The 12,373-nt window shown below is 49.3% G+C and overlaps 1 protein-coding gene across 4 annotated transcripts in view; it reads right to left on the reverse strand.

The window, feature by feature from the left end:
* LOC146816633 (cytochrome P450 2K4-like) overlaps positions 1-12,373 on the reverse strand; it is a 481,215-nt gene that overhangs the window by 171,795 nt on the left and 297,047 nt on the right. For all 4 annotated transcript variants that reach the window (XM_085610514.1, XM_085610511.1, XM_085610513.1 and 1 more), the window contains one exon: positions 2,952-3,112. In XM_085610514.1, the coding sequence (XP_085466640.1) occupies positions 2,952-3,112 (161 nt within the window). The remainder of the gene's footprint in view (positions 1-2,951; positions 3,113-12,373) is intronic.

The raw sequence follows: 12,373 nt of genomic DNA on the forward strand, positions 1-12,373 counted from the left end.
TCTCTCTCTCTCTATCTCTCTCTCTCTCTCTCACTATATATACATATATATATATGTATATATATATATATATATATATATATATGTATATATATATATATCAAAGCTCAAAGTACCCTAACGTACAAGGAGCACTCGGGCCTCAGCTGCACACGAGGAGCCTTGATAGGTAAGCACGCCTCCAACACAACAATTCCTTTCACTGTTCAAAACTGCCCTGGATGCCTGATGCGTTTCGAAGTGTCCCCACTTCTCTTCAGAGGCTTTGGCAGTTTGGAAAAAGCGCTTAGGGCACGACCCCCTTAATTGCATAGATGCACGCCCTGGATGGGCTTGTGGGATTTGTAGTGCCTCACGTTGCGCAAATGTTCAGCTGGCAACCTTTCAAGCCCACAGATGGGCCTCGCTGTGCGTGATTCGTGCAAGATCCATACGCTGCGGCCCCACGATATCGGCCCATAATTAAAGACCGCATGGCCCCCGGTTCTCTCAGGGTGGCGCTCCTCCCGCGGCAGGGTCACCGCATAAATATCAAAGCACAAAGTACCCTAACGTACAAGGAGCATTCGGGCCTCAGCTGCACACGAGGAGCCTTGATAGGTAAGCACGCCTCCAACACAACAATTCCTTTCACTGTTCAAAACTGCCCTGGATGCCTGACGCGTTTCGAAGTGTCCCCACTTCTCTTCAGAGGCTTTAGCAGTTTGGAAAAAGCGCTTAGGGCACCACCCCCTTAATTGCATAGATGCACGCCCTGGATGGGCTTGTGGGATTTGTAGTGCCTCACGTTGCGCAAATGTTCAGCTGGCAACCTTTCAAGCCCACAGATGGGCCTCGCTGTGCGTGATTCGTGCAAGATCCATACGCTGCTGCCCCACGATATCGGCCCATAATTAAAGACCGCATGGCCCCCGGTTCTCTCAGGGTGGTGCTTCTCCCGCGGCAGGGTCACCGCGTAAATATCAAAGCTCAAAGTACCCTAACGTACAAGGAGCACTCGGGCCTCAGCTGCACACGAGGAGCCTTGATAGGTAAGCACGCCTCCAACACAACAATTCCTTTCACTGTTCAAAACTGCCCTGGATGCCTGACGCGTTTCGAAGTGTCCCCACTTCTCTTCAGAGGCTTTGGCAGTTTGGAAAAAGCGCTTAGGGCACCACCCCCTTAATTGCATAGATGCACGCCCTGGATGGGCTTGTGGGATTTGCAGTGCCTCACGTTGCGCAAATGTTCAGCTGGCAACCTTTCAAGCCCACAGATGGGCCTCGCTGTGCGTGATTCGTGCAAGTTCCATACGCTGCTGCCCCACGATATCGGGCCATAATTAAAGACCGCATGGCCCCCGGTTCTCTCAGGGTGGTGCTCCTCCCGCGGCAGGGTCACCGCGTAAATATCAAAGCTCAAAGTACCCTAACGTACAAGGAGCACTCGGGCCTCAGCTGCACACGAGGAGCCTTGATAGGTAAGCACGCCTCCAACACAACAATTCCTTTCACTGTTCAAAACTCCCCTGGATGCCTGATGCGTTTCGAAGTGTCCCCACTTCTCTTCAGAGGCTTTGGCAGTTGGGAAAAAGCGCTTAGGGCACCACCCCCTTAATTGCATAGATGCACGCCCTGGATGGGCTTGTGGGATTTGTAGTGCCTCACGTTGCGCAAATGTTCAGCTGGCAACCTTTCAAGCCCACAGATGGGCCTCGCTGTGCGTGATTCGTGCAAGATCCATACGCTGCAGCCCCACGATATCGGCCCATAATTAAAGACCGCATGGCCCCCGGTTCTCTCAGGGTGGTGCTCCTCCCGCGGCAGGGTCACCGCGTAAATATCAAAGCACAAAGTACCCTAACGTACAAGGAGCACTCGGGCCTCAGCTGCACACGAGGAGCCTTGATAGGTAAGCACGCCTCCAACACAACAATTCCTTTCACTGTTCAAAACTGCCCTGAATGCCTGACGCGTTTTGAAGTGTCCCCACTTTTCTTCAGAGGGTTTGGCAGTTTGGAAAAAGCGCTTAGGGCACCACCCCCTTAATTGCATAGATGCACGCCCTGGATGGGCTTGTGGGATTTGTAGTGCCTCATGTTGCGCAAATGTTCAGCTGGCAACCTTTCAAGCCCACAGATGGGCCTCGCTGTGCGTGATTCGTGCAAGATCCATACGCTGCTGCCCCACGATATCGGCCCATAATGTTAGGGTACTTTGAGCTTTGATATATATATATATATATATATATATATATATATATATATATGAATGATACCTTCATAAGAAAATCACTAAAAATGAGTCACATATGGAATATATATATATATAATATATATATATATATCATATGTGACTAGTGAGTTTTTTGTGGAAGGTATAATTTTATGTTCTTCCTCGATGAAGACCTACAGGTGATGGCTTTTTGTTTGTTGAAAAGTAGTAGTTATACACAATTAGCACCACTAGGGTTTTGCATGGTCCTGGATCCTCCGGTCAATACAGGAAGGTTGCCGATGCTGATGCAGCAAGCTATTTGGTGAGCAGCATCCAACCTGCTCATGGTGGTCACTTATGTGAGATACTTTCTGTATGACTCTTCATGAGTTTTTCATGTGTAGGTCCCCTGGCAGCGGGCTCGTAAAAAGTATCACACCTGGGCACAGGGTCTGACTCTAAATTGTTATTGTAGTATAACCTCACTCTATAACGACATCTGCTTGAGGGTGTCCTTTATTTATTTTTTATTGGCAATTATTAAGGGCTTTGTTGTTGTCTTTGGTTCTTTAAGTGGAGGGCACCCTTGGTACTTCTTTAGTCACTCTGCAGCTCATTTTGTGTGTGATAAACATCAATCATGCCAGAAGTATAGGCTGGAAAAAACAAACTAATGCAGCACTTTCTTTGGGAGTGGGATGTATGTACAATACAAATGGTACAATCAACACAGCTAAGCTAGGGACAACTTACCAAAACAATCGGTGCTGCCAAAAGTCTCAAGCCTTCATTGATCAAGCTCAGGAGTCGCAGGAATGTTGGGTCATTGTATTTAAATCGCTGGCCAAGCAAAATAGCCACTATGATATTGGCAACGGATGAATTCATGATTATTGTGTTGTCAAATGGTTGGCCTGGAAAGGAAAAAAAACTTAGCTGAATACAATGGTGAAAAATATTGTTCTATATTTTTCATCTCGTCTCCCTGAAGAATCATGAAATAGTCTTGAAAATATTGAGGAATGTATATTATATCCTTGGGGTAAATATTCTGCATTGTCCCCTTCAGAGACAAGAATAAGCCTGCAGAGAAAAAAAGAATGCACCCCAAAGGAGACACATTAAGGTTCACCCTGTTCTGGGTTTTGAACAAGAAATCAAGTAGTTAAAGTGCATCCTCATTTCTCAAACTGTAACTCAATGTTTGCAGCAGAAACAGAGATGGTTCTTTCCTTTAACCCAGCGGAGGATATTGTTAAACAACTTGGGAGTGTGTAACGGATCGGTGCATGCGAAATCAGAATACCTAGGGTTGACACAGTAAGCTATCATTAACTATTTTTTAAAATAAGTTTGTACAGGACGTCACACATTGAAGTGCCACACAATAATCAGAATCCTAGATATTCAACGGTTGAAGCAGCCCACCTATTACAATATGTCTTCCACATTGTTTTATGTTTTCCTACAATTGGACCAGAATTTTGTTTTGTTTAGACATAGATTCTGAACAGAGCTTCTTGAAACTATTGAATGGTAAAATTCAATATCACTATTTTGGACCCACCAAACTTGCAAAGCCTCCTTTATTAATAGCTTCCTTTACAGGCTCCAACTAGTTATAGCAAGCAATAAATACACCGAGGGTCACTATAAACGTGTTTTTGGTTTACTTTCCTTTATTTTGTCCAGATTTCTTTCATGTTATCAAAAATTGCTTTACTCAAAAGTATTGGCTTTAGGAATGGCTGCATGGCATTTTAGTTTGTTAGGTCTGCTGTTAGCCAATACCTTTCGATTTTACTAAAATGATATGCATAATATACTTTAAACAAGCATTGGTATATGTATTAGGCTTCACTTATGTGATGAATAATAAGCTTTTTTTGTTGTAAGTTGTAGCATTCTGAGTAGTTGTACAATATAAGTTACAGAAAGTCTGTTAAAGTGTTGTGACTTGTTTCTGCACAAAAAGGAAATGTATTGTGCTGTTACTAGTGGTATAGTGCGGGTAAGTAATAGCAACATTTCGAAAAACTTAAAGAGGGAAATAATAGAATTAATTGATACACTAGCATTATTATGTGTTGAGAGGAGTTCTGACAAACTTTGGGCCCGGTATCACTGCACCTGCTGCACCATTCAAATCATGACCCTAGTGCCTGCAAGATAACTATGTTTGTGACTGCCTGTTTTGTAGTAAAATATTGTAATATTTGGTGTTTAGAACAGTTATGACAACTTTTTTGCCCGGTGTCACTGCACGATTGAAATCATGACTCTAGTAACTGCAAGGTAACTGCATTTGTGACTGCTTATATAATAGTTCAATATAGCAATAGTTTAGTGCGGGTCCCTAGAGCCTTCGGCCCCAGTGCCACTGCACCTGCTGCACAATTCAATGCAATTGTGTCTGCCTGTATAGTAGTAAAATATAGCAATATCAGGTGTTTAGTGGGGTGCCTAGAGCTTTTGGTCCTGGTGCTACTGCATCTGCTGCACCATTCAAATCATTACCCTATTTCCTGCTAGATAAATGCACTTGTGAGTGTCTTCTTTAGTAGTAAAATGGAACAGCAATATTCTGGGTTTAGTGGGGTCCCTAGAGCTTTTGGCCCAGTGCCACTGCACCTGCTGCACAATTCAAATCAAGCCACGTTTTACTGCAAGATAACTGCAATTGTGTCTGCCTGTATAGTAGCAAACATAGCAATATTAGGGCGTTTAGAGGAGTTCGGACAACTATTGGGCACGGCGACAGTGCCCCTGCTGCACCATTCAAATCATGACCCTGTTGTCTGCATGGTCACTGCACTTGTGGTTGCCTGTTTAGAAATAAAATATAACGATGTTAGGTGTTTAGTGGGGTGCCTGGAGCTTTTCGTCCTGGTGCCACTGCACCTGCTGCACTGTTAAAATCATGACTCTAGTGCTTGCTATATTACTACACATGTGACTGTCTATTTACTTGTAACATATAGCAAAATTATGTGTTTAGAGGAGTACTGACAACTTTTGAGTTCTGTGCCACTGCACCTGCTGCATCATTGAAATCATGACCCTGTTGTCTGCAGGGTAACTGCACTTGTGACTGCCTGTTTAGTTGGAAAATATTGCGATTTTATGTGTATAGTGTGGTGTCTAGAGCTTTTGCTCCTGGTCTCACTGCACCTACTGCACCATTGAAATCATGACCCTGTTGTCTGCAAGGTATCTGCAACAGTGACTGCCTGTTTAGTAGTCAAATATAGCAACATTACGTGTTTAGAGGAGGTTGGATAACTTTTGGGCCCAGTGCTACTGCACCTGCTGCACCATTAAAATCATGACCCTATTGTCGGCAAGGTAACTGCACTTGTGGCTGCCTGTTTAGTAGTAAAATGTAGCATAGCTCTTGTATATTAACTTTATTTTTAATGCACAATGTTTATTACAATGTTTAGACTTTGATCATAATGATCAAATAAAATAAGTTGAAAACATCAATCCTATAATGCCTACAAAGTACAAAGAAAAGTACTGAAGCATGAATAGGAAATGCCACAAACGTTCTAAGGCTAATGCTTTACACAACTAAGCAATAAAAAAAAAGCATTCCAGCATACTGTTAGAAGCTCTCTGCCTTTTCCGTGGAAAGAGATATTCCAGGGGGAGTTTCCTTCTTGCTTTACTCCTTTCTTTTATTCTTAGTTTGTTTCTTAATTGCATTCTTTCTTTCCACATCTCTTGCCTTTTTCTCTTTCTTCTTCCGTTCTTTCTTATCTTCTTCCTTTCCTGCCTGTATTCTCTCCTTCTTTCTTTCGTACCCTCATTCTTTCGTGCCTTCTTTCTTTCTTTCTGCCCAGCTGTTTTTTTCTTTCTTTCTTGCTTTTGAAGCTGTGTAATATAGTGTTTCCTACATTTACACATTAATCCTACTCATTGTCCTATAACAATACTAATTTGTGTGCACTGTCTTAACCAAAGTAACAGTAGGTCGCTGCTTCTACCTGTAGTAAGAACCATGTATATATCAGCTATAATCAATGTATTTGCTCATGCTAACAGTACCCGGTTGGCTGCTGTGAGAAATCCGGTTGTTGTTTGAAATTGGGCTGACCCCTGTTTAAGCAACAACAACAATCCCTGTCAGAGTGAACGACTAAAGTCAGTAAATCAACCTGTGCTTAACCCTCTGGTAGCTTAGCACAAAAACAGCCAGACTTAATTTACAGGCAATTTGTAAAGTATTCCAGCAGCTTATGAACAGTAATAAAGTGAACACACACCAATTTGGAAAAATGTAGTACATTTTTGTAAATTATTCAACATCAAAACAAAACAAATCCAATTAGTAAGTATGTAATTAATATTTATTTTTGCATATTAATTAGCAGAGTAAGAAAACATTTACAAGTTCAAAAAATTAATTCATACTTAAAATTTCATACCTCACAAAAATACAGTAGTCTAAAAGAAGCGATAGTCCATCAAGTGCTCTGTGGATTTTGACAAGGATTTGTTTTATTTAGCAATAATAGGGAATTGACGTGCAGCTCAACGGGGGTGACCTAGTTCTGGGACACCCCCGCGCCGCACGGCCACCAGCTGCTGCGTGTGTCTTCCCCGCCTTACTGCCCGCTGCCCAAGCTGCCGCCACGTGACCACGCCCCCTGCCTTCTAGCGGCGTGGTCCGTGACCGCCTGACCTGCCCCCGTCGTCATTTGTGTTTAGAACTGTATTTAGTGTTGCCTGTTTCCCTGTAATTTGTTTTTGCCTTCTGTATTGCCTGTTTTTTGCCCCCTGCGTCCTCCCTCCCCGCTCCCCGCTTCCCGCCACCGCCGCTAACCCCGCCCCTTTTTGCCTTCTGTACCCTCCCCGCTCCCGCCTCCCAGCTGCTCCGCCCCCCCCGCGCACTTGGCCATATATGGCGACCGTGCGACGCAGGTGAGTGTGACCTAGTTCTGGGACACCCCCGCGCCGCACGGCCACCAGCTGCTGCGTGTGTCTTCCCCGCCTTACTGCCCGCTGCCCAAGCTGCTGCCGCGTGACCACGCCCCCTGCCTTCTAGCGGCGTGGTCCGTGACCGCCTGACCTGCCCCCGTCGTCATTTGTGTTTAGAACTGTATTTAGTGTTGCCTGTTTCCCTGTAATTTGTTTTTGCCTTCTGTATTGCCTGTTTTTTGCCCCCTGCGTCCTCCCTCCCCGCTCCCCGCTGCCCGCCACCGCCGCTAACCCCGCCCCTTTTTGCCTTCTGTACCCTCCCCGCTCCCGCCTCCCAGCTGCTCCGCCCCCCCGCGCACTTGGCCATAGATGGCGACCGTGCGACGCAGGTGAGTGTGACCTAGTTCTGGGACACCCCCACGCCGCACGGCCACCAGCTGCTGCGTGTGTCTTCCCCGCCTTACTGCCCGCTGCCCAAGCTGCCGCCGCGTGACCACGCCCCCTGCCTTCTAGCGGCGTGGTCCGTGACCGCCTGACCTGCCCCCGTCGTCATTTGTGTTTAGAACTGTATTTAGTGTTGCCTGTTTCCCTGTAATTTGTTTTTGCCTTCTGTATTGCCTGTTTTTTGCCCCCTGCGTCCTCCCTCCCCGCTCCCCGCTTCCCGCCACCGCCGCTAACCCCGCCCCTTTTTGCCTTCTGTACCCTCCCCGCTCCCGCCTCCCAGCTGCTCCACCCCCCGCGCACTTCACCATATATGGCGACCGTGCGAACGCGCAGCGGTCACGCGCAGCGGGCGCGCCGATTGTGCGCCGAAGGCGTGCCAAAGGTAAGCCCGTCTACGCCCGTCCGCGCCTGGACCGCGCCCAGTGCCAGGACCCCTGGCCCACGAGGACCCCGGCCAACCCGCCTGACATACACCGCCGCCACCCTCATCGCACTCAACACCGGCCGAATCCCAGGATGCTACCGAGCCACCCCACGACGCACCCACGGACCCTTCAGCTGCCACGCCTGCAAGTTCACCTGCATCCGGACCTGCCCGGCACCAGCACCTGCCAAGCCGAACACCAGCAGCTACCACCTCAAGTGCATCCTGCTCAACACCCGCTCCGTCCGCAGACACGCCATCGAACTCTGGAACCTCCTAGACACCACAGCCCCTGACGTCGCCTTCCTCACGGAGACCTGGATGAACGCCTCTTCAGCGCCCGACATCGCCATCGCCATCCCAGAGGGCTACAAGATCACCCGGAGGGACCGCACCGCCAACCAGATGGGAGGAGGCATCGCCATCATCCACAGGAACACCATCCGTATCACGACTAGCACTGACAACACCCTAACCACCGCCGAACACCTGCATTTCCAGATCCACACCGACCCGAAGACCACCCTCAGAGGCACCCTGATCTACCGACCCCCGGGACCACGCACTCAATTCAGCGAGGACATCGCCGACTTCGTCAGCCCGCATGCCCTCCCCTCCGCTGACTACATCCTCCTGGGGGACCTCAACTTCCACCTGGAGAACAACAACGACCGCAACACCAGCACCCTGCTCGACAACCTCGCCAACCTTGGACTCAAGCTACTGGTGAGCACCCCCACCCACCTCGCCGGACACACACTCGACGCCGTCTTCTCATCCAGCAAAGACATCGCCTTCAGCCACGCCACAGAACTCCACTGGACGGACCACAGCTGCGTCCACTTCACCTTCGAAAGAACGACGATCCACCACCACCAGCAACAGGTTGCCCGTAGAAGCTGGAACAAGATCACCGTCGACCAGCTCGCCGCCTCCCTGAGCCAGCACCCTCCTGCCAGCTCAGCGAACCCCAGCCAGGCCGCCGACAACCTCACGAAGTGGATCAGCAACTGCGCGGACGAACTCGCCCCACTGAGGACCCCGTCCAGCAGACCCGGCAGCAAGAAAGCCCCATGGTTCACTGACGAACTCAAGAGCTCCAAGAAGAACTGCCGAGCCCTCGAGAAAGTCTGGAGAAAGGAACCTACACCGGACAACATGACCACCCTCAAGCTCGCCACCCGGAAGCACCACCAACTGATCCGCGCCGCCAAGAAAACTGCATTCAAGGACCGGCTGGACAACAACGCACACAACTGCAAGGAACTCTTCAACATCGTGAAAGAGCTCTCCAACCCCAACGCCGGAAACAACGACATCACCCCTTCGCAAGACCTCTGCAACTCCCTCGCCTCCTACTTCCACAACAAGATCGCGGACATACACAACAGCTTCAGCACTCAACCGACGCACGCCACGACCACAGCAACGCCGCCCACCACCACCCTCCGAACCTGGACTCTGATCAGCACCGAAGACACCATCCGCATGATGAACTCCGTCCACTCCGGATCTCCGACTGACCCCTGCCCTCACCACGTCTTCAACAAGGCCGACGCTGTCATCGCACCCCACCTGCGGGACATTATCAACACCTCCTTCAACACCGCCACCTTCCCCGAGAGCTGGAAGCACGCCGAACTCAGCGCTCTACTCAAGAAACCTACAGCAGACCCCACCGAACTCAAGAATTACCGCCCCATCTCGCTACTCCCGTTTCCAGCCAAAGTCATCGAGAAGACCGTCAACAAACAGCTGGCCGCCTTCCTCGAGACAAACGGATCCCTTGACCCCTCACAGTCCGGCTTCTGAGCCAACCACAGCACCGAGACCGCCCTCATCGCCGCCACCGACGACATCCGAGCCCTGATGGACAACGGAGAAACAGCGGCCCTCATCCTCTTAGACCTCTCCGCGGCCTTCGACACTGTCTGCCACCGCACCCTAGTGCAGCGCCTCAGCAATGTCGGAATCCAGGAGAAGGCACTGGAATGGATCGTCTCCTTCCTCGACGGAAGAACACAGAGAGTCCGCCTACCACCGTACAAGTCAGAGGCCACCGAAGTCATCTGCGGCGTTCCTCAAGGATCCTCGCTGAGCCCTACCCTCTTCAACGTCTACATGAGCCCCCTCGCGGCCATCGCACGCCAACACAACCTCAACATAATCTCCTACGCCGACGACACCCAGCTGATCCTCTCCCTGACCAACGACCCCGCCACCGCCAGAGCCAACCTGCACGAAGGGATGAAGGATGTAGCCGAGTGGATGACGACCAGCCGCCTGAAACTGAACTCAGACAAGACGGAGGTCCTCATCCTGGGCTCCTCGCCCACCGCCTGGGACGACTCCTGGTGGCCCCCCGCCCTGGGCACCGCACCCAAACCGACGAACCACGCACGCAACCTGGGCTTCATCCTGGACTCCTCCCTCTCCATGACCAGACAAGTCAACGCCGTCTCCTCGTCGTGCTTCAACATCCTGCGCATGCTACGGAAGATCTTCTGGTGGATCCCCACGGAGACCAGGAAGACCGTCACCCAGGCCCTCGTCACCAGCCGACTGGACTACGGCAACGCCCTCTACGCCGGAACCACCGCCAAGCTCCAGAAGAGACTCCAGCGGATCCAGAACACCTCAGCCAGACTCATCCTCAACATCCCACGAAACAGCCACATCTCCAGACACCTGAGAGACCTGCATTGGCTCCCCGTCAACAAAAGAATCACCTTCCGTCTCCTCACCCACGCACACAAAGCCCTACACGATCAAGGCCCGAGCTACCTCAACAACCGAATCAACTTCTACGCTCCCAAACGCCACCTCCGATCAGCCAGCCACGCCCTCGCCGCCGTCCCACGCATCCGTAGAGCAACAACAGGAGGAAGGTCCTTCTCCTACCTGGCCGCCAAGACCTGGAACTCCCTCCCGGCCGACCTGCGCCTGACCCAAGACCACCTCTCCTTCAGGAAGAAGCTCAAGACCTGGCTGTTCGAGCAGTAACGGCACCCCCCCCCCCCTTAGCGCCTTGAGACCCTACGGGTAAGTAGTGCGCTCTATAAATGTCTTTGATTGATTGATTGATTGATTGATTGAAGATCCTCACTGCAAGGTTCCATGCCCTGGGACTGCTATTGTCTTTCTGGGGTAGCCGAGTAGATGGAAGTAAAGTATTCACTTGTAGAAGGAACTTGGCGCCCCTGCAGGAAAGCTGAATGGCTTTGATGTTTATTAATGTCAACACTGCAAAATGGCATGATTATATATTAAGTGCTCCTAAAGCAAGGCAGAGTAGCTTCTGCCTTAAAGAGTTTACGGCTGGGCAGATGCATAGAAAATGTAACAAGCTTTTGTCAAATCGACTGCAAAGTCGGCAGAGAGAGTTCGATCATCTTTGTTCCCAGAGCGGCACCTAATCTTTTAAGGGAAAAACTCCTGTTTGTATTTTTAAATAAAATCGCTGGATGGTTTGGGAAATGTGACACATAAGGTATGGTTGCGGCCCCCAGCTGCTGTAAGATTGTAAGACTGACCAGCTGTGTTTTTTTCCTGCCAGTTCACCTTTATCCATTGAACATGATTTTAATTTGATTTTTTTAAATGCCGCGTGTCTAATGTTTAGCTCCCAGGCCTCGTGTAAATTGAGGGATGACAAAGCTTGGCGGAGCGCGGTTGGCCAGCTGTTTTTGATCATATGCTGGCTTTCCATTTCGGACCAACACAAAGCGGCCAAGACTCAGGTGGGGAGGCTCTCAACTTCCAGCACAATTTAATTAGAGAAGCCATTCTGACCGGGAGCTGGTGCTTGAGTCCAAATTCCAAGCACACTTGACCTGGGCAGGTGTGTCTTGGTATGCGGTAAATGCTTTTGAACAGGACAGACTGTAGAGTGTGAAGAATCGTTGCGTCTTTGTCCTTGAGGAGTTCTGAACCATAAGTCAAAGACGGTAACATTTAGCGCTGATAATTTGGAATAAGTATGACTGAGACAAACTACACATTTTTGTGTTTATTAGATTGAGGGCAAAAAACAGTTTGTTTGCCAAGGCCCTTCTTTGTGCAACAATGCTTTTAGAACTGTAGTCTGGAGTCCAGTTCTACCCCTAGATATTTGTGGGTATTCACCTATTCGATCTTATTGCCAGGGACATTCCATTTAAGTTTAAAGTTTTGCTGCCTGTTTTTGGCCAAGAAGCAGATGACTTTGGTTTCACTGTAGTTTAGCTTCAGGCCTAAAGATTTAATTATACTATGTAGAGTGGTGATTTGACGCTGCAAGCCCCTGGAAGTCCGGCTGCATGAAACACTATCATCTGCATATTGTAAGCAGCGCACTGGTCTATGTGCTAGTTTTGGCGAGTCGCTCACTACTTCAGATAGCAGG

Source organism: Triturus cristatus, chromosome 6, assembly GCF_964204655.1.
Source record: "Triturus cristatus chromosome 6, aTriCri1.1, whole genome shotgun sequence".
Classification (NCBI taxonomy): domain Eukaryota; kingdom Metazoa; phylum Chordata; class Amphibia; order Caudata; family Salamandridae; genus Triturus; species Triturus cristatus.